This window comes from Cupressus sempervirens, chromosome 3 (genome assembly GCF_028749045.1).
Source record: "Cupressus sempervirens isolate cs-2001-9-10 chromosome 3, ASM2874904v1, whole genome shotgun sequence".
Lineage (NCBI taxonomy): Eukaryota > Viridiplantae > Streptophyta > Pinopsida > Cupressales > Cupressaceae > Cupressus > Cupressus sempervirens.
The window spans coordinates 322,902,680-322,925,065 of NC_143120.1; the positions used below are offsets into that span (position 1 = coordinate 322,902,680).

The following is a 22,386-nucleotide window of genomic DNA, read 5'->3' on the forward strand; positions in this document are numbered from 1 at the left end:
CCACCCATCATAGCTCACATAGGTTGAGCATACCCGATTATTCTTCCCCAATAATAATCTTTGTTTTTAGTCACCTCAATAGTTTATTACTGCTTATGATGTTTATGCATTCACTGGTTTTGTAATCTCTATGTACTGTTAGATGCATGCAGTATTATGTAGGAGCTGTCATCGAGCGTAACAGATTATCCATTGAGTATATATTAAAGGGACACCCTCCTTTATCCTCCCTTTAATATTCCTATTCTGCCGTGATTTTCCTCCTCAGTCCATACACCGTTAGTATGTCTGAAATCAATGCCATCGAATTGGAATTATTATTTTGGGTCTATGTCACATCCATTTTCCTGAATATATCTTTTCGCTGACTACACGGGATTGATTTGGTCGTTCAACTAGGCATGAGTAGAGGTGATTCTTTACTGAGATTCTATCTGTTGGATGTATAACTTTCAAGCTTGACTGGAACACAATTTCTTACATCAACTTTATAGTTTCTTTTACGGATATCTCTGCAAACTGGTCCATTTTCTTTTCTTCCTTGAATGAATTCTTCTCCATATCATCTTTATTCTTTCACATTTGCAGCCTAGCTCTGATACCATGTTAATTTCAAAATCATTTTATGCAAATGTAATAACACAGAAATAATGGCAGCGTTATTACATTTGAAGAAAACGATCTTGAAATTAACATTCCTATCCAAAATGGGAAAATTTCATCTTTAAGGACATCGCCAATGTTATCAATCATTTTCTAAAGCAGGATCTAGCCTTATCTAACTGGCTACTCTACATTTGCCAGTATATTAGCAGACATCAACATCTTCAAGGCTCTTAATGGTGATGTTTGTCTTGACAGAAAAGGACAGACAATGCATTCGACTACTAGATTATGAGTCCTCCATTCTAGTGCAGACAACACTTTGATTCTGGATATTTTGCTTCTGAGTGCTCTTGTTGTTGGCAAGAGTGCAAGCTTAGCTATATGGAGGAATACCCTCCTTAATCATCTAATTATGCATCTTTCTGTTGTGTTTTGTTCTGCAGTGGATAAATCTAACAGTGAGATTCTTCAAGTGGTGAAGTGCCCTAGGGGATGATGTTTATGCAGTGTTGCCATCCCCTGTTACAACTTTGGTCTCAGAACCTATTCAAACATCTCCGTGTGTCCAGGACCATAACTCAGATTGCAGGCAATGGTGGGACTCTGGTTGTGGATTTTATCCTGCACTTGACATCTCTGAGTAGACCTTCATATTCATGTGAGGTGTCTATGGTTGAGACATTGGTTGAGGACTCCCTCCTTTCCCATTCTTAGTGGAGCTAGACAATGGTGTGTCTTGGAAAGTTGTTCAAAGAAGAGAGGTCTGCCTAGTTCTGTTTTGTAATTCTATCCCCAAGTTAAAGATATGCAGATTGCAAGGAAGGGGTCAGGTAATCTGCAAGTTGGGGTTATTCTAAAAGCAGTGTGGCTGCAGATGTGTTGTTGGTCAAGTTTTTGGTAGCTTTTGTTGCAATTCTTGTTTTGTTTTGTCTTATTGTCGATTAGCAATTGTTCTTCTGACATTTTGCTGTAAAAAGGTTTGAGATCCCAACAAAACATATTAACCCATTAATCAAAAACAAACATGCTTGACTAGCAATTGTTCTTCTGACATTTTGCTGTAAAAAGGTTTGAGATCCCGACAAAACATATGAACCCATTAATCAAAAACAAACATGCTCAGAAGTTAATTGTCAATTACAACAAAACAGAATTGTAGAATTGTAGAAGTATAATTATTCAATTTTGAAATAAAAAGAAATATGATTCATTTGAGAACAAAAGTTATTAGCTCAAATTTGTAAAAGATCTATGAACAAGACTTGACATCGTTGCTCCCTACTGGTAAGGAAGGTTCAGAACTTATTAATGACATGTTGGAATATTGACAACTGCAAACCACAAGAAATTAATGAACAAGAGGATATAAAAAAAGTAGCTGATGTATCCGGTATTGTAAGCTTACTAACTATACAGCTAAGAAGAAATACTCCTTACAACATGCAACCTTTGCTATATTTTTCTCACTAGAAAATGGGAGTGTCCCTTTCTTGCGCACCACTATGTTTACTATCCCTATGTTTCCTTCGGAAAAAACGACGTTGTAGTCTTTCCCTGAATGAAACACTAAGACAATTTCAGTATACAAAAAATTGTCTATAGATTAATGATAATAAGAAATGATCCATTAATAGATAATCATATCATTACTCAAAACACAAGATTTTCCAAGCAGGTGAAGAAAATGCCATTGATTTATTCTAAATTACCGCAGATTTTTAAGCCGATGTGCCAAGTCCTCGATCTCTAAGCCTGAAAGTTTGAGTGATACAAATGTACCAGGAACTTCTTCACTAATAGTTTTTGAAAGCTTTTGCATAGAAACAGACAGCCTTTGGAAGGACTGGGTGCATGCCATAATGTACATACATCAATTAGTTCACAATAATTACAAATTCTCTCGTTAAATTGAAACAAAAATTCATTCCAAATATTTCAAGAAGAAACTTAATGCACTCTGAAAAATACAGCCAATGAATGAGGCAACTTTAAGCATGTGTAATTCTCTTACATTAAGTGTTGGAAGAGCAATAATGATCAAAGAACTGAGCACCCCAAGAGTCTGCAGGATTGGATGAAAAATGGGTTAGATATTGATTATCTTAAACTTTCAATAGTAAAACAAACTGCTTAAAAAGTCAAATGAAAATAAATATAAGGTTTTCAACTTCCATTCTACCACTTCCAGACCACAAAGAATAATGCCAACAAAGAATATATAGATGAGAAACCAAGTCACCTGTTTACATTAAGGCTTACAAAGATCTCACCAACGTGGTGAACTTTGTTAAAGTTGGGATTTAATTATTTTTTCCCTTGTTAGTTTGCAACTTTGTAGTTCATGCTACTGCTCGCATGAGACATTACCATTGCAATATCGCACATTTATGGATGAATTTAGTATTAACGCTCTTCTTTCGAGAGGAGTTTATTGTATGGGGATTCAAATGCCTCTAGAAGCAGCTGCACCACTCCTAGAGGTAAGCATCCCCATGGCAACAAAATAAGGACAGAAGTTTGTTACCAACATATTAATTGACGTAGTAAAAATGATGTTGATATCCTCACCCTTAAATTCAGTTAATATCCGACTTGTAAACTTCAACAGATATATGTCATAATAACATAATGTGTTTTAATTGATTGCAATGATTGTTCAAATGGGAACCCTATAAACTAAAATGCTCAAGAGCTTCAGTTTTTGCCAGAAATAATAAATCTTCAAACTTGGTTTCTTTCTGTTTCAGTTTTGAAACCTGGTGCATTTTACTGCTATGCTTAACAATGCCTAAAGATTTTCTCTGACTGCTAAGGTTGTTTCTAACCATGAGGGGAAGATCATGTTTCTTTGTAGCAAAGCTTCAATCCAATTGTAGATTGAGATCCCTAAAATCCCCATCCAGTTATGGCCTTTCCTTACTGGTTGACCCTGCTAAGTTTTCCTTGAAAAAAACTCAGATGTTTGTGTCTCTGCCAACCTTGTTGGATCCTTCAAGGAAACAATCAATGTTCAAACAGCAAGCTTTATGTTGAGGATTTTACACTGAAGAAAGAAGGACCATTGTGACTACGATGTCTACCCCAATTCTCCCCAAGCCATCAGCACCCTCAGGTTAAATAGTCAGGAACCATCAGACTAGCAACAAAGTTCAAACAGCACATGGCTCCTAGAGTGCCTACTGCCAACGCGAGCAGTTTTCAAGCAGGCAAAAACCTTGAAACCACTAGGGACCCTTTAATCCCCCCAGATCTTCAGAGACAAGCTAAAATCTATCCTCAGTATAAGATGGAGCAATTAAAGAAGATGTTTGTTACCAAAAGAGTGAAATGTCAACTTCCAGTGTTTTCAAGCTTCCTAAACAATTACAAGGTGACGAGGGCACAACCCTAGCCTCTTTCCCCCCTCCTTTGGAAAATCCCTCTCTTTTAATGTGACGGGTGTCCCTGAAAATAAAACTGTAATGTAGTAGAAAATATTGTGGCCAATCTTTTCTGCCAATGTTATTTACCTTAGAAGCTGAAGAGGGCATCCTAGGCCTGAAGGCGGAAGCATATGCCTGTGGAAGCCACCCGGAAGCGCTTCCCAGGCATCTGGATGCATGTGGAGACCTGTCACTAGACTTTGTTTGCTAACGGTTTGCAACTGTATTTAATTCTCTTGCTCACAAAGTTGCCAAAGGGGTATCCATCTCTATTGCCCCATTATTTGTCTGAGATGTGCTGAGTTGGGACTATGGTCCCTCTAGGCACCACATCTAAATCATCGTAATCTTCACAAGGATGTTTCTGATTTGGCTAGTATTTATGCCTCTAAAAGTGTAGTTAAAGGAGCTAATTTTTGGAGGTGGATGAAACATAATGGGCATGAAGCTAACTAACTCATTTGCGATGACTTTAAGTTGGTGATGTGTAGCTGCAGGAGTCACCTTTCATACCTGTGATAGTCTTCCAAGTCTGAGACTTCCATCTCATGTTGCAGTTGCTGGATTTCCATCCTACATGCTGTGTATGATCAACTGGTCATTTTTGTGCTATGCCAGCGATTACTCTTCCTTATGATGCATTGACTTAAAGGCATGGGAAAGTCAATTAATGTGATGGAAGCATCTGAATGGTTCATATTCTCTTACGGTGAAGACATCGATTGTATATACTGGTTGTGATATTAATTGGTGATTTTTCTCTTGCTTATCAGTGGTCGAGTTACATGTCACGGAAGTTGCTGAAGGACAATGAAGAGTCGTGTGCCGTGGCAATAATTGTATAGTAACGGCAGACTCTTCATTGTACAATGAAGAGTCAACTCGTTCATGTGGCAATTTTGCTCTTTTAGCAGAAACAATATCAAATCATCGATGCTGCTTGCTGGGTAACAGACTTTTTCATTCCTTGCTATGTTTTCACTGTATTGAGTAGTCATTATTTTGTTCATCTGCAAAGAGAACTCTTTGTGACCATTGGAATATCAAACTTCTATTATAATTTATTATTCAATAAAGTAACCTTTTGGCCTGGCTGGGTTTTTCCCCTCGAGTTGGAGGGTTTTCCCAGGATAATTCTTTGTCTATTGTACATTATTTTAGTTTAACTGTTTATCTTATTTCTGATATGAAAACCCAACATGGTATCAGAGCAAGTCATAGAAAAGATCTGATCAGATTTGGCTAAACAGTGAAAGCATTCAAGTTGTGAAATCAATTTCAGTCCTTGTCTTGTTCACTTTCATCATGATCTTGGTAACTGTTGATGTGTGTTTTATGACTCACCAAACAGTAGAACAAAATACCGAAATATCTTATCCTCTCTTGAATAAAGTCTTGTGTATGCTAAGATTGCTAGAAGATCATACAATGACTTCAAGGTTCCTTTAATGCCAGGTCTTGACTGTGGATAAGATCGGTGGTTGATGTGATTTGCTGATGATCACAAGGGGCCTTACGTGTTTATTTATATTCATTTCAAGCCATATTGGACGTGGGAGCTATCTTAAGGTTTTGCAATGAAGTACTTTTTGGAGTTTTCACAAAATATGCAAAAATTCAATAAGATAGGGTTTAGGAATTCTATTCTAATCCTAAGGGTAGTGATAACAACAAATAGTACTCTAGTGGACAAATTCCTCAATTTACCGAATTCCGCTTCGCCAAGTTATACTACAACTAAGCATGAACTGGTGCAATCTTCAAAGGTTATGCCAAAGATTTTCATATCACCGCATACACCATCATAAAGAACAATGTATACAAATGATAGAAGTTAAGCATATGCATGAAAGGGGTTCAGGCTAACTTTACACAACGAATTAGAATCACTAAAACGTCAAAAGTATGAACCAAAGGAATTCATCAATACACCATCATATTCTCCATTGTAATCACCACACATTGACTATGCTAAACTTAATCTACTTGAAGAAATTTAGGAGAACAAGCAAGAACTAAGATACGTCAAGTATTCACCAAACTCCAATAAAAACTTTATTATCTCAGTAACTCATAGCAACAATCTCATAAAAATCTCCCCTTACAAATGAGAAATGAGGCCTTTATATAGGTCCTCGATTACAACGGGTGGCCCGGATGATCACAATAACCGATGGCCAAGATCATGCCACATCAGCCCTAATTAGGGTTAGGGCAATGGAAAGGAATCTATATTAATACCACAAGGAATCCACTACCATAGTGGGTAATAAATGCCCACTATGCATGCTCGTTTAAGGAGTGGGGTGTAATAAATGATCCCTATGCACACCCACTATGCATTTAATGCATCTATCCCCGATTTCTTCGCTTGAAAGATCGAAATCGATCTAACACTGTTTCCAACTCCTCTGTATTGATGCTTGGTGCAGACTCTTGCTTGAATTCTAGAACTGCAATTGCTCTTTCTGCTTTTCTCAAGCTTTCATCCCAATCTAGTAGTAAGTCCTTAGTAGTGTGCATTGTATTTGAGAAGATGGAGAAGTTCTCAAAATCATCTCTTCGATATACATTTAGCTGAAAGAATTCCTCTAACTTGACTTTCAAATTATCAGTTGTCATTTCTTCTTCCCCCAATCTTTGTGATAACAAGGATGCAACTGCATTTGATATTCCTTGCTTGATGTTATCAACAATCTTTTTCCATCGACTGGATTCCTTGGTAAAGCTCTCAAACATTTCCTTAGCCATGATCACTGCACTGTACCATCGAATAAAATCATAGACATCCCCCTCGCTGATAACTTGACCATCAACCAATTCTTGCTTTGGGGTATCCATCAAACTCTGAATGTCGGTAATCACCTCTTCTTGGTAAATATGCTCATCCACCCATGATTCCTCCATGCACTGGATCCTAGAGATTACAGCCAATGCCCTCTTGTACACTTGCACTAATTCTTCTACATGTTTGAAGGCTACCTCCTGAATTCCTTCGATCCAAATCTTTGCACCCTGAGCAATCCACTTGATTTTGTCAATATCACCTACCACTTCACTGGAAACACCTGTTGGAGGGACAAATGATGGACCTTCCTCTCTTACTAGATGAGGCAAGTTATTGATGTACTGACATAAGGCCCGAATTTCTCTTTTCTACTTTTCATACCCTTCTTCTACTTTCTTCAGCCTATCCTTCAAAGCCTGTGTGGAGTCATCAAATTCTTCCAATATTTGCTCTCGGGAGGCCCGACCAAGATTTACTTTTGTAACATGATATTCATCTGGAGCAATCTGATTTTTCCCTTTGTCAACTGTGGGAGTCGCAATCTGCAAGATTTTGGATCCTGATTCTCCTCTGATGAATTTAGTATATCTTTTTGCTTTCCCTTGTTCTTCTGATCGGTTTGATCGGTCCAAAATTCCCTGTAATTCAATTGCTGGATCAACCTCCCTTTGTTGATGCAATTGAATTCGTTGCCTCAACCATTCCGGGATGGGTATACTTTGGTCCCCCGAAATTACCAATTGTTCTTTCCTTTGGACCACTCGAATATCAATCTTCTCTTCACCTCCTGGACTATCCATTATAACCTCAAGAACTACGGCTTCAGCACTTGGAAGATGTATTGCTACTCCTGGAGTTTCTTCCTCTAGTGGACCATCTCCATCATTAATCATTTCTCACTCTAAGATCGTAGCGAGATTTTCCTCTGTAGCCATATCTTGATCTCTCCCTCTTTCTTGCATGGACTTTTCATAAGCATTCATACTCAACCTATCATGAATTGGCCTATCCAAATTCTCTTCTTGCTCAAATCTCCTTATACTTGTCCCTACATCCTACCTTTCAAAAGTTTCTATCTCTTGGACACTTGGAGTTCGACTCGGAGAAGAGGAAGCATCTCCATGTTTCTGCTTCTTATTTTGAGATTCCTGGATAACTTCCTCAATCCTAGGACGCTTTTCTCGAGGTACTTCCTTTGCTTTCTTTGTTCCTACATCTTCGGATGGAGTTCCTGTTTCCTCAATAGTCCCTTCAAATATTTGTCCTGATCTTCCATCCCTAAGTGGTCTATGGCCAAGCAACCTATATGTGAATCCATTAGTTGGTGCAACTAATTTTTCAAGCTTACGCTCGATCCACCACTTTGTAAAATCTAAGACTGGTTTTGAAAGGGCTTCAAGATCTGTAATTTCTTTCTTCTTCCAATCAAATGGTTGAGCTGTCATTTCTGGATTGAATCCTTTTCGCATCACGTTTGGGTACTCCTCCATTTGATCAGGAACCTTGAATATGTTGCATGTTCTAATAATGTTCAATGGTAGTCTTGAATGCAATCTTTTTCTAACCTCGTTCTCGTCTGCTGCATTTGCCCAAAAGTCTTCAAGGTGAACTTTGTGTTGGTACTTTGATCCTCTTGCTGATGAGATCTTGTTGTAAGGATCAAAATCATCCCTCTTTGGATAAAGCGAAAGGCGGAAGAAGTGGAGCTCATCTGATGATTTCTCTACGGCTTTTAGACATGGGCATACCTCAGTTTTCCCTTCTCCTATGGAAATTGGAAACTGCAATCCCAACTTCTTCTTCCCTTTCTGAATCTTGTCATAGGCAGTAAGTTGTTGAGTAAGCTCTAACAAGACCATTTTATACGTTGGATACCTGGAAAATTTGTATGGCTCCGTGGAGAATCCTTGAACTCGGATGTATGAAAAGGTAGGAAACTGAATGAACCAGGCACCATATTCTTCAACCAACTTCACTGCACCCATTGACATTCTTATATGTGGCCTCTTTTGTAGTGTTCTTACTATGCGCATGGAAAATATATCATTAACCCTCATGTAATCATCCTTTGAATACAAATGCAATTGCGGGTAACATTCATGGACTTTGAGGTGTTGGCTTCCGCTTCCAATTGGTCCTTTGCATCGTAGTCCATCATAATTTGTCCTCCGTGCTAGCATGTAGATGACATAGGAGCTCATGTAAAATTTCCTTGTATGCTCTAGATTCATCAACTGTTCATTTAGGTTATCACTTATGAGCCCAGCCCAATCTATTATGTCGCCTTCCTCCATCACCTGCTCAACAAAATACCACATCCAAGATTCAAACCTATAAGAATAAGGCATGCCAAATATGTGACTCAACATCATGACCATATCACTATATTCCCTCTGCAAGTCGAGCCATACTATTTCTTTAGGAATCTTGGAATGATGCGGTCTATTCTTTTTCAACCATCTTTTGTTGATTATTTCTTCACAAAAATTGATTCCAAATGTATAGGTTCTCAGTGCTTGCTCTTGTGTTTTTGTGACCATCCTTGGATTTGAAGGAATTCCAAATGCTTCAGAAATGGATGCCGGAGAAAAATCTGCCAGAATATTTCGTTCAGAATCCCAGATGGTTCTGTCTCTAGGACTGTAGTGCTTGGTACATTCCACGATTAACTCTGGATGCTGAAAAGGAGGGAAACCAACTGCAGCAAAAATTCCACTTCTCACAATTTTTGTAGCCAGGTGTGTTGGGTGATAGTCATTATATCCGAGCATTCTCCAGTTTAAATCTTTCAAATCAAGGCCGCCAAGACTTGTATCTCCAATTTCTGCCCATTTTGACACAATTTTGGATTCAGGATAGAATCCTCTCCTTTCATTCTTTATCAATTGTCCTCGCATTTCTCCTGTTCCCCTGGGCTCTGCCATTTTTCTTTCCTGCAAAATAGAAAACGTACATACATAAGACTATGCAAGGAAAGTATTGAAAACAACAGATATGACTTGTCCATAAGACAAAGATTTTGGATTTTTGCCAAAATTTCCATACTCCTTTCAAGATTCACTTTTCAACACTTCCGCGAAAACTATGAAATTCCACAACTCACTGCAAAGAAAATTCCTTTTTGATAGGATTCAAAATCTTCTGTCGTGAATTCCCAGAAAACTCCTCAACAATTTCAAAAAAATTCTCAAAAAATCTGCTTCCTTGAACTCCTCGAATCTTACACCTATTCTCGATTTGCTCTTCAAATTTCTATGTGAGCCTGAATGAATGAGAGGGTATCTTATAGAAATCATCCTTCAAAAAAGATGCCTTTAAAGCTGTAGACTAAAATTAGGCAGTTGCTTTACTTAGCCATCAAGGTTTCCATGTTTTTCGCCACTTGTCGCTTTTTTGCTGTTTGATTCAAAAAGTTGCTATTTTGATGCTCTTAGTTTCAAGATGAAGCTAAGTATTTCTTATCCCATTTTGATTTTATTTTTACTTTTATTAATTAAATATCAATTTTAAAAAATCAATATTTAATTAATTTCCATATTTAAATGAAAAAATCAAATTCATTTCCAACTTTTCTCCATCTTTTAATTTTTTGGATTATTATTCAAAAAAAATCAAATTAAATATTAGTAAACTAATATTTAATTTATTTTTAATGTAAATCCAAAAAAAACTTTTTTTTTGAAGGAACATTGCTTTTTTCGCTTTTCTCTTAACCCAATTTTTTACTTCTCAAGGAATTTCACCCTCTTCCTCTAAATTTTGGATTTTTCTCGAAATTTTCAATTTTCCCGCTTTTCACGATTTTTTAACAAATTTTGTGCTTCAATCAATTTACAGGAGCAGGCTTTTTGCAAATGAAGGACTTTGTCTTTTTTCTAAATATTCCTTACTCCCTTAAAACTTGCGCTCCACACTTTTATGTAAAGCGGAATTTTGATGGAGTGAAGGAATTTGTCTTTTCCATGACTTCTTCAAACTTGCACTCCACACTTTTTGGGATCGGGCTTTTTCCAGAATGAAGGATATGTAATTTTAAAATCGCTGGAGATTTTCATTAGTTGGCCATTCCCTTGGTTCCGCTGACCTACGCTCCATGATTTTCGGGAATCCTGAATCCCAAAACAGAGTAATCATGTGTACAAGGATCGAGTTTTTCGGTAGAAACCATGTACACTGATCCCATTCCTGCAACTTTGTATAGTGTTTTGAAGAATACAAAGTACGATAGCGTCTCTGTTATCACGTATCGTGCTGAAGAGTCAAGATATCAGATGAGTCAAAGAAACCCACGGTACAGAACCCAAATCCGATGAAGACCATCACTACAAATGTCGGTAAGCACCTTCAAAATCTGCCTTTCCCTAATTTATACTTGAAACTCGTGTAGCTTCATCCGGTGCAGTGACAAGAGTGGAGCCTTCGAACACCGACTCCTGTCACATCACAGAAATATTGGACCTGTTGATTCAGAAACTATGTCATCTTGGAAACCGAATGTGCCTTTGCCACAAATCTATTATAGTCAGGCCTGATGAAAAGGTTAAGTCCGGTATCATGCAGCTTTGAAAGTTAACAGGAAACTACAAAGATTTCCCAAAATGGAGGATTTTTCTTTGCATGAAATTTCCTTTACTCCTGCTGAATTGCGCTCGATCCACCACTTCATGAAAGCAGAATTTTCAAGGAATGAAGGATTCTATTCTCTACTTCACTGACATGTGCTCTACAGAATAAGCGAACAGCTGGCAAATTTTTAAAAAAAAACAGAAAGGGGATCCCAGACTTGGGCAATGGTGACTGGCGGTCACAACAGTAACAGCTGCATTGGAATCATGCTATGTATGGATGCTGAAGATAGCACTCAGATCATGCATATCTTTTGAATTGTGGCGGAATTGGAGCTTCTGTATCTCTGCTGAGAAAAGCAAGCTAAGAAATTCTGTGTATATCAGATAGAGACAAAATTTGAAGATAAGTCTACCTCCAAGTTTAATAAAGACATATCGATGCTAAGTAAGCCGTAGCAATGGAATTGTTAGAAAATAGCTGATAAATAATTATCTCTGCTTATGGTTCAGTTTATTTTCCCTGACAAACCATTCAAAAGTAGACAAAATGGAAACGAGGAAAATTGCGGGTCTTAAAAATTTACTGTATGATTGAAGCCGATGATCATCTGATTTGACAATAAGGCAAAAGAGTGTTTGTCTATTTGAGCCGCCCAAGACTCTTAACACTTTTTGTCAGTTATGAATCATCTTGTACTTGGTCGAAGAAATGACTGGAATATTGTCGGCCAAGGATTATTGTAGAAGCTCATTTTATTGCACTCATAGAGGCCAATATTATATCCATTGACGCCAACTTTATTAAACCTGAGAATTAGAGACAATATAAGATTTGGAAGAACAAAATCATTTCTTCAAGGCATCAAAATTTCTATACTTGTCATCACCACTGTCTTTGTGGCTATACGATAATGAATATTGGGTTGATTTGCAATTTTGGTGGTGGTCCTTGGTAAGATTGGAGGGTGCGTTTGGGGTGTAATTTATTATAGACCTATTTCATGCTCAAAAGGGTATAGCAGACCTGATCTCAGTTATAGCAGCCAGTTTACAGAGAGCTGTTATATCAGAGATACAACTTCAGTTTAGACTATTGTGTTCCACTCCCAACAGGTCACGGAGATCATCTCGGAGGGGATCATAATTGAGTTGATATAGAGAAAGAGACCATGTTTCTAATAGCAGGGAAAGATATGAAAATCGAAATCTGAAAAGACATTGCTAGATTGATCAACAATGAAGAGATAAGTATTTTATGTTTGTACCTTTGTATAATGCTCATGAATAATTCATGCAATAATATTGGGAATAGTGAATCACGTATGCTTTTAGCATTGTTCTGTATATTTCTCTTCAGGGTAGTTTGATTCTATGAGCTATTATTAATCTCTTTATAATGCAGGACGAATTGAGGTGCAAAATGATGGTGGATTGATCATCTAGAATTGCAGATGGAATTCATAGGAGGAAGAGATTAAGACATCCAGTTAGGAAGTTATGCCAGCTGGAGAATTTAACATACATGAAGACTTAGCTTGCGGTCATGAATCTAAGGTGATAACACATAACAAGGCTGAGTCAGCCTTCAATGGAGAGTTTGAATCAGCAAGGAATTTTAGAAAGATGAAGACACTAAACAATGGAGAACCCGTCACTCCAATCAGCTACTTCTAAGGGGAGGAAATGACATTCAGAGGGAGTTAAATTTTGAGATCCATGGCACAAGTTGAGAGCATTAAGGTTCTAAGATCGATAAAGGGGAGTCCACTTCCAGAGAATTTATTTGCAATCTCTGAGGCAAGGATCAAGAGGGGGGTCCTATGAAGTGAAGATGTCAGCTAAGTGGGTTGCAGTATTGCAAGGTCAAGTGCTAAATCCTTGAAAAACTAAAATAAAAAATAAAACTCAATAAAAACTCTTCGGCTGCAAAGAACAGAATTGCATAGTCAATCTAGATTTGACATTGATAGCTCTGCAAACTTATTCAAAATAGGGTGATCTGAGATGAGGTCAAAGAGGACAATCTTGGACTTCAGCATGTCAAAAGTTTCAGGGGTGTGTTGAAAACTGTTTCTCTAAGGCAAGCATTGCAGCAATATTGAACGAGGAGGTTAGGAAGGTTGATGCAAGTGCTTGAAGATTCAAAGGGAGATTGAGCAGCCGATGGAAAGAGCCAAATCCTTTGCAGAAGATTAGCAAGCTCGAGAAGCAATGTGGCTTTGAAAGCTCATTGTTTGGTCAAACATTAAAGCCAATTATAATTTACAGTGATAATCCAAGTCATGGGAATGTTGCCCTTGTTGAGAGGGAGTCCAACATATGAAGTAAAAGCCCTTGTCATGTATATTTCTTTGTGAGAGAAAAATATAAGATGACAACCCTTGTAGTGTATATTTCTTTGTGAGAAAGAAATATGAGGTGAAAGCCCTTGTAACACATTTCTTTGTGAGAAAGAAATATGAGGTGAAAGCCCTTGAGGGATGTTGCTTTTTCACACATGGGAGTAGCTGTAGTGGGTGTCCTGTTGAGAGATTCTATGACAACATAACAGTGAGTGATTCTGTGATGGGCACTTGTGTATGTGCTACTTACACCCATGGGATTAGCCATGATGGACATCATGTTGAGAGATTCTAGGACGACGTCATGTTGAGTGATTCCATGATGAGAGTTTGCATGTTTCTTTCCACACATGGGAGTAGCCATGATGAACATCATGTTGAGTGAGTCTATGACGTTATCACGTTGAGAGAATCCATGATATATATTTTTTGTTTTCTCACAAATAGGTGTAGCCATTGTATGTGTCATGTTGAGAGATTCAATGGCATATGTATTTGAAAAGAAATCACCTTTGCTAAGAGAACGTGTTGGTGATGTGTAGCTGCAGGAGTTATCTTTCATACCTGTGATAGCCTTCTTAGTCTGAGTCTGTCATCTCATATTGCAGTTGCTGAGTGAAGAAATTGAACTTGCTGATATTTACCCCTTGGAGCAATTTAGGCTCTATTAGCAAAATGCCTCCACAATCCAAAACTGCAAGTAGGATTCGCCAAACTGAGGTTGAAAGTTGAAATTAGATCTTGAACTGCAAAGTGTAGGAGGTCCGGAGTTAGGATCTTGTTGTGTAATGTGGTGAATATTGAAGTTGGCTTCGGAAGCCCAAGTACTTAGGACATTTGAAGTCCTATTACATATGTTGCAAACAGTCTCTGTAAGTTCAAGTTGTCTAGAAATCAAAGTTTGTGGAATCCTTGCACTTTGCAAACCCAAGTTTTCTGCAAGTTGCAGCTGCATTTTGTGTATGAAGTCTAACCCATATGCAGTTAAACTTAGAAGCCTGATACAGCAATTTTGGCCTTCTGGTTGTTGTAGCTTAGTGGAATCATATCTATCTTCCATTTTAACCGTGGTGTCTTGTCCAAGGGTTAAGTCTTCCACTTGTGTCCTCTTGTTTGTGTCTTGTTGCAAAGTGTATCATCATGGGGTAGTATTTGACACTTTTAGCAAGTTGGCTTGCTGTACAGTTGTATTTCATCAATTTAGTTGTGCAAAAGAAAATCTTGGTCGATGTTTTGTCCATTAATTTCCTGAAGTAAAGCTAAAGCATTACAAGAGTGCTTTGCAGATCACTAGTATCATTTTAATTTCTTTTTTGAGACAACTCAAACTGGAATGTGTGTTGTAAACCTTCTCTTCAAATTATATGGGGAATCTCTTTGAGATCTAAACTCCCCTAGAGGTTGAGCAAAAGACAAAATATACAATTGCAAAAATTACACACTATTCCATGTGGGGTTTTGCAATAATATAATAACTACCTACATGACCTTTTGCCTTAGGTACAAGCACAAGACTAGTAACAGTTATTGTTTCACAAGCAAGATTTTATAGATTTTGGGAAAGAAAGCATCCAACTCTAAACATACAAAGAAGAGCTTACTACTAGCTAAAGCAAAGACAAATAATTCAATTCATACAAGGTTTCAAGGAATAATGACATATGGTTCTAGAAACTGACAAGGCCAAAATTAATACACTTGCAGACGTGATAAAGCAAACACAAAGATAAATAGTATTTCAGAAATGTCAGTGCAGTGTCAATTGTCCTTGTTCAATTCTTATGCTCAAAGCACTTATTAATAGGTTGAAATTTATTGCATGCCCAATTTTGGGGATAAGGATAACAATTAATTTAATCAAAAAAATCATTGTTTTGCACCAAAATGCATAAAGCTTGTGGAAAATCATGAAGGGTTTTCTGATTTTTTGCAATAATATAATAACTACCTACATGACCTTTTGCCTTAGGTACAAGCACAAGACTAGTAACAGTTATTGTTTCACAAGCAAGATTTTATAGATTTTGGGAAAGAAAGCATCCAACTCTAAACATACAAAGAAGAGCTTACTACTAGCTAAAGCAAAGACAAATAATTCAATTCATACAAGGTTTCAAGGAATAATGACATATGGTTCTAGAAACTGACAAGGCCAAAATTAATACACTTGCAGACGTGATAAAGCAAACACAAAGATAAATAGTATTTCAGAAATGTCAGTGTAGTGTCAATTGTCCTTGTTCAATTCTTATGCTCAAAGCACTTATTAATAGGTTGAAATTTATTGCATGCCCAATTTTGAGGATAAGGATAACAATTAATTTAATCAAAAAAATCATTGTTTTGCACCAAAATGCATAAAGCTTGTGGAAAATCACGAAGGGTTTTCTGATTTTTTGCACGATCAGCAGCTCTCAGAGTATATCATCAACAATATTAATACATAGGTTACCAATAAAATTAAAGCATTTAAATAAATTTTAATTAAATGATTCAACATCAGTTAAAACAAAAGGAGCAGCCACTGAATTGAGATTTTAATTTCTGGATTTGATTGTGGAGAGTTTTTTTGTCATCAACGTTTCGGATCATACTACATGATCCATCATCAAGATGCAAGAGAACAAGAAGAACAAAAAATCTCATTTTTTGTTCTTCTTGTTCTCGAGATTTTTTGTTACTCTTGTTCTCTTGCATCCTAATGATGGATCATGTAGTATGATCCGAAACATTGATGATAAAAAAACTCTACACAATCAAGTCCAGAAATTAAAATCTCATTTACATGGATTGTAGAAATCTAATAGATCTGAGCAACTGAATTGTTGGACAAATTATCTTGAATGACAGCAACCAATGTCTGAAGTGGCAGCTATCACCAATGTCTGAATCAGCAATCACTGCCAGAATAGATATAATAGAAATTGGTATTCTTATATTTCATAACCAACGACTAACAATTGGATGAAGTAAATAAGGGTCTATTAAACAGCAATATAATCACCTCCTAAAAGGTGTCAATGTAATTAGTGTTGAGTAGAGGTGGTGCGATCTAGTAAGGGAAGAGATGTGTTAGTAGAGCAGACATGTCTCTTCCATGGCAAGGAAATAAGTAAGAAGAATATCGGATGAGATAAGATCATGTAAAAGGGAAGACGGAATGAAAAGAAAGATTACAAACTCAAACCTGCAATCTGGGTATGGATATTATATTTAGCCTTTTAGGGTCAATATGTAATGGAATTGGAAACTTATCTCTTCTTTTAATCCATAAGGATCAATGTTTAAGAAGAGAGAATAAAACAGTCAATTAATCACAACAAGAGGGGGAGATATCTGACTGTAGGCAGCAGATCAGACTGCTACAAGATAAATAGAAGAATCATATACTGATATAACCATGATTTGGCTGACTATGATCGGTCTCTCCTTTGTTAAGAAGTAGAATATTACACAATGTTACTGTCTTATTACATATATATATATATATATATATAATACAGGAGATATTAGTATACTCTAGCCATTCCTTAATCACTTGCTATAGCCCCCTAAGACAATAGGCTGGCATTGTGTAGGGAGAGGCAGAGTTAATCTTCACAAGGCAGTTGAATCCCAAGATGGGATATGGACGAGGTCTTGAGGCCTTGAGGAAGCCCACCTGTATATTGGTTTCCAAGCACCCTACACCAAATAAATCCCCATCCTCCTTACGGTTGATGTTTAGGAGAGAAGGAACTGAGGCTTATGTATGATAACTGTCAAATGTATTATGAGTCATTAGTTGCTTCTTAATTTAATCTGATTTTAATGCACAATGGTGTATGTTAATCAATGAGAATTGGCGGCCTTCTAGCTAGTAGGGAATATTACAGAGACTAGGTAAATTGATATTTCCAAGAACAATCCAAACCCTAGTTGGGAGTTTTAGGGTAAATCAAATTAAGTCCTAATAGGGGGCATTACATTTGTATATAGACAAAACCCCCTTGCAGAAATTTATAAGAAAGCCTACAGAGCTTGACTATGATTTAAGAAAAAACATTTATTTGAAGAAAATAGGCAAAGCTTAACTGCAGTTAATAACACAAGTTATTTTGGTCTCAAAAATCTGTTCTTAAAATAGAAACTTTTTGGGGTTCAACATACTTTGCCCTATGTATACCCAACATTCATTCCCCAGACTGTAGATTTATACAGAGATGTACCTGGACAAACCCTCAGTCCTAGGTAGCCACCTTGGGTGTAACTAGGCAGGACCCAATACAAGATCCGTACATAGACCAACTCAGTATGGCTATATACCAAGAAATGAATGAAACTGGTTAAAGAAATTCTTTGATGAAAAATAAGCTCTTTTTTCTTGTTTATCTCAAGATAATGGCTTGTAAAGAGAGGATCGTCAATATTCTGTGGTTTAGAAATCAAAACAGCAATCTCAGGGTGCCCAAACAGTTCTCCTGCGGACTTCATCAGCACTTCCTTATCCATCACATCCATACCAAGTTGAATTGCTATCTTATAGAATCCACTCATATATCAATGAACATTTTGTCCTTGTCATTGAGACAAAAGTGTCATATACAAATGTTTCGCCAACTCCTCACAATTCTTCCACTTGGAGATGGAGAGACTTTCTTAAATTGTAATTAGGTGGCATAGATTTGTACGAAGAGTGAAACAGAATAGCTTCAGTCTAGCAAACGAAGCCTGTTGATGTGTAACTACACTTAACTGTGCAAGCAAAAGTAAGCCCTCTTTTGAGCAATCCATTGGTCCACCATTTCCACATTCAAGAATCCATCAAATGGATGGATGTCAAACTTTTCTTCAGTCTTAAAGTGAATACTGTCCCCCCAAAGAAGTATCTTTTTGCTCTTGATCAGTCTCCTAAAGTGGATTACTCTTGCTCCTCTTGCTTTCTTTCAAGACCCAATTTTGTATCTATTGCTTGAAGAACACTTTTCACTGTACCCAACTTGCTCATATACCTAGAAATCTAAGATACAGCTTCTTCTAGCCTTCAGGATATTGCACCATCTACATCCATATCTCTGATTATTCTTGTCACTGCTCTATCGCAATCCCGAGTACTGATGGGCATAAACTAGAATATCTTCTCTACCTACTGAAAATCACACATGCTGAGATGTTTCGAACCTTCTCTGATACTTCTGGATCTATAAACTAAGGTGGGTGCTCCTCAATGATTCATCAACAAGATCTTTACCAGCCCTATTCAAATTCACCTCATAAAAAGACTGATTGCTACTTGTATCAACTAAAATAAATCAATCCAAATTCACTATCTTACTAAAACATAATTTGAACAAACCCAATAATTGAAAATGGAGAGTAAATGTGAAGTAATCAAGACAGTGACTGAACTCACATAATACCGAAGAGAAACCAGAAAAATAGGAACAATTACAACAACAGTGAGCTAAAAACTCCTCATTTTATTATATCCAATCTTAAATACAAAGTAGATGTATAACATGATGTCAAAACAAGCATTTTACATGATCAATGGAACATCATTGCCTACCAATGTTGTCTGCAACATCAAAACACTTGTTCACCAGTCAAAAACACTCCATAGCGAGCATCAAAAGAGGTTGCAAATGGGCCAGCCCTTGCACAATGTGTCCCTTGCATTCATATAGCTGCCCCATGTCTCTAGTGGTAGTAAAAGCGATCTCCAATGCTTGAAATGTCAAATAAAGCTTCAAAAACCTTTAGCTTCCCTACAAACTACCTCAAATCAACAGATGGCACCCCCAATACTGCGACAGTGATTGTCAAACTGAGCTGTCGAAAACTGGCAATCAGAAAACCATCAATGTGATTACAACATAGTCAACTGTTGGAACCAATGATCCCAAATTCCAATACCATTCAAATTTCACTTGTTTTCTCCACCTGAATCTCTCTTCTACCCCCCTTGTAATCCTCTGCACAAATCCACCTGAACCTATCTTCTAACCTCCTTGTGATGCTCTGCATTACTCCAGGCTAGTCTGACCTGAAATTCTGGCTTCAAAAGTGACCAAATTCAATCTTCTAGATGAAGCTAAGTCCCAAGACAATCTCTTAGATGAAAATGGTTATAAATAACCTTTTAGCAGTCTTCCTTAGATCCATTATACGTGTCACTTTTTCCACTACCTTCAAGTAAATATCTTTTGGCATTCTTAGACACTCTCATCCTGATAATGGATCCTGGAGTATGATGCAAAACATTGATGTGAAAAAGCAATCACACAGTCCAACCCAGAAGCACAGCAGTAAGACACAGAATAGTTTTACTCAGCATTGCACATTATTTCTGTTAATTGCAACTAATATATATGAAATCCAATTAACAGAAGGATAAAAGGTGGAATGCTTTGTAATTAGAATTTACCTAGGGTCACTCTTTCTAGAACAAAGACATAAAATGGAGAAGCTTTAGTACTGCCTAATAGTTATATCCTCTAGGATTGTGCAAAAAGATACCATGGTTAATTCTCTAGTATTTGCTTTGGAAAAGTGAGAAGGTGGTACAGAGTTGTTCTCTGGCACTGGGCACACAAAGATGTAAAATTAACTCATCTGATAACATAATCCATTAAGGCATTACAAACCAAAATATCAAATCAAAACTTGTGCAAAAGAAGGGGAAGGTCTACCCTGCATCCTTTGCTTCACTACATGTTCTACATTCAACAGACAACTCTTGCATCATTTTTCTTTGCAAAATCTGTAAAATCAAAAATACAAAGGATGAAAAAAATTCACAAAAAAAGTGACTGAGGTTCAGGAGCTTACTGAAAACAACAGCGCTGAGTACTGTCACCAATCTAGTTACAATAAATGCAATTTGAGGCATATGTTTCTCATTGCTTGACCTGAAACAGATTTTGTATTGCAAAGTGCTGTTTCTTGTTGCCAGTTATTTATTTTTAGTATTTTACAATTTTTCCATGTTTTGCATTTTTCTCAGTTGCGAGATGGTATACCCTTTGGGTTATTGAGAACTTGAGATATAGCCAAGTCTGATACTTGAGCTCTTATGAATCCCATATGCATAGATATTATGATTTCATGTGTTGAATTATTTATACATAGGTGTGTTTCTTGCACCGAAACCTTCCCTGCCCAATTTCTCGTTTCTGTAATTTCGAGTCGGCGAAGAGAACATGACATAAAACATAAAGTATCTCGTTTCTGTATTTCGTAGTGAGCGAAGAAGGAATGGCATTACAACATAGAGCATCTCGCTTCTATAGTAAGCGAGGAAAGAATGGCATGATAACATCGAGTATCTGGCTCACAGCGTAGAGTGGGGGGGTTTAATAGGACCAATTAAACTGAGATTTTAAATATGAATGTTTTTGTAACTGGATTAAAGAAGGAAGCAAAAGAAAAATTTAAAACTATTCGATTAAAATTGATCGCAGAAGATTCATGATTAAAAAGTGGGGAAAAAGACCAAGTAGACACTTGACAGGCAGAAGATTCCAGATTCAAAAGAAAAGAGAAATCAAGAAGACGCTATGCGTACAGCCTGCTTAATATAACTTTATACTTAGCAGTATGATTGATTATCCGATGGTCTCGTAGACTATTTGAACTTTTTGGAGATTATTAAAAATCTTTATTCCGTTATTTATACAAGACTAGTTTGCAAAAATAAATCAGTAGAATATAATAATCGAAGAGAGCAGTGGCAGAGAACTGTGCGTACCGTGCAAAAGGTGAATGCAATGGACAAAAGCGCTTGCTCGGCAGGAGGAAGCTTTGGAAGCGTCGGGAGTACGCCTCCCACCTGAGCCACTAAATTGCTATGAGAACGAAGAGATGATTTCGGTAGTTCCAAGGGCGAGTGTGGATTTGATTCGTTGTTTTCCAAGCGGCGGGCTATAGCAGATGCTCCATATTTTCTATTAACAATTTGGCGGGAATGAATTCTGAGAGGAGCGCGATGAAAATAGGGGCAGCCAGTGAATTGGATCGTGCAAGTAATATTCATTTCGTTTTGTGCTCTGCTTTAGTGTGGCTAAACACCGAAGTCATTACCGATTGGAGAAGACAAGAAAAAATTATCGGAGAAGACAAGAAAAAATTATCGGAGGCTCAGGAAACTGCTCTAAAGAATGTGCATGCCCTCCAGGCACCAGTGAAAATAAATTTATAGATCAAAAGCTGCCCCTCATGTCGGGGGTCGTCCTTGAAATATCTTGTGGGTGCTTTATAAGTGTTTTTATTGGATTTTTAAATAAAGGATAAGAAATCAAAGTTTTAAACTTTTCTTACGTAAACTCTTTAGCTAAGAACAAGTATTCATTTCAAGTATGATGTTGGTAGAAACTTGATTTCTGGTGGGTTCATTTAGAACTATTCAACTTCATCACTAGATCAAAAGTTAGAAATAATTGGGATACAAAATTAGTATTATAGACGGATAAGACAAAATAGGTTTTATGATATAATTTTCTCCTTTTCATAAGATCCTTTTCAGTTATCTAAAGATGTTTTTTCTATTGGGTGGCGATTTAAGAACAAATAATCCTCCTCATTATCATTGGGATGGAGAATAATCATCATCATTCATTTTTATTTATTTATTTTATTACATTCTTTAAAATACTTTCTAGTTGTATAGTTTTTTATGGATT

The 22,386-nt window shown here is 37.0% G+C and overlaps 1 protein-coding gene across 1 annotated transcript; it reads right to left on the minus strand.

Annotated features, from left to right (window-relative positions):
* Positions 1-1,759: 1,759 nt before the first annotated feature.
* On the minus strand, positions 1,760-21,940 carry LOC149566298 (uncharacterized). The gene is made up of 4 exons (XM_089819708.1): positions 21,456-21,940; positions 2,618-2,668; positions 2,316-2,449; positions 1,760-2,160 (listed from the first exon to the last, which is right to left on the minus strand). Exons 1-4 carry the CDS (start codon positions 21,738-21,740, stop codon positions 2,073-2,075), a joined length of 558 nt encoding a protein of 185 aa, XP_089675834.1. The 5' UTR covers positions 21,741-21,940; the 3' UTR covers positions 1,760-2,072.
* Positions 21,941-22,386: the final 446 nt, after the last annotated feature.

What these genes read in the sequence shown, in the direction of transcription:
- LOC149566298 (XM_089819708.1), bottom strand. Translation starts at nt 21,740, where the DNA reads ATGAATATTACTTGCACGATCCAATTCACTGGCTGCCCCTATTTTCAT. An exon ending in TTGCATTCACCTTTTGCACG is followed by an intron (nt 2,669 to 21,455) that starts GTACGCACAGTT and finishes CCAATCCTGCAG; the next exon opens with ACTCTTGGGGTGCTCAGTTC. An exon ending in TTGCTCTTCCAACACTTAAT is followed by an intron (nt 2,450 to 2,617) that starts GTAAGAGAATTA and finishes GCATGCACCCAG; the next exon opens with TCCTTCCAAAGGCTGTCTGT.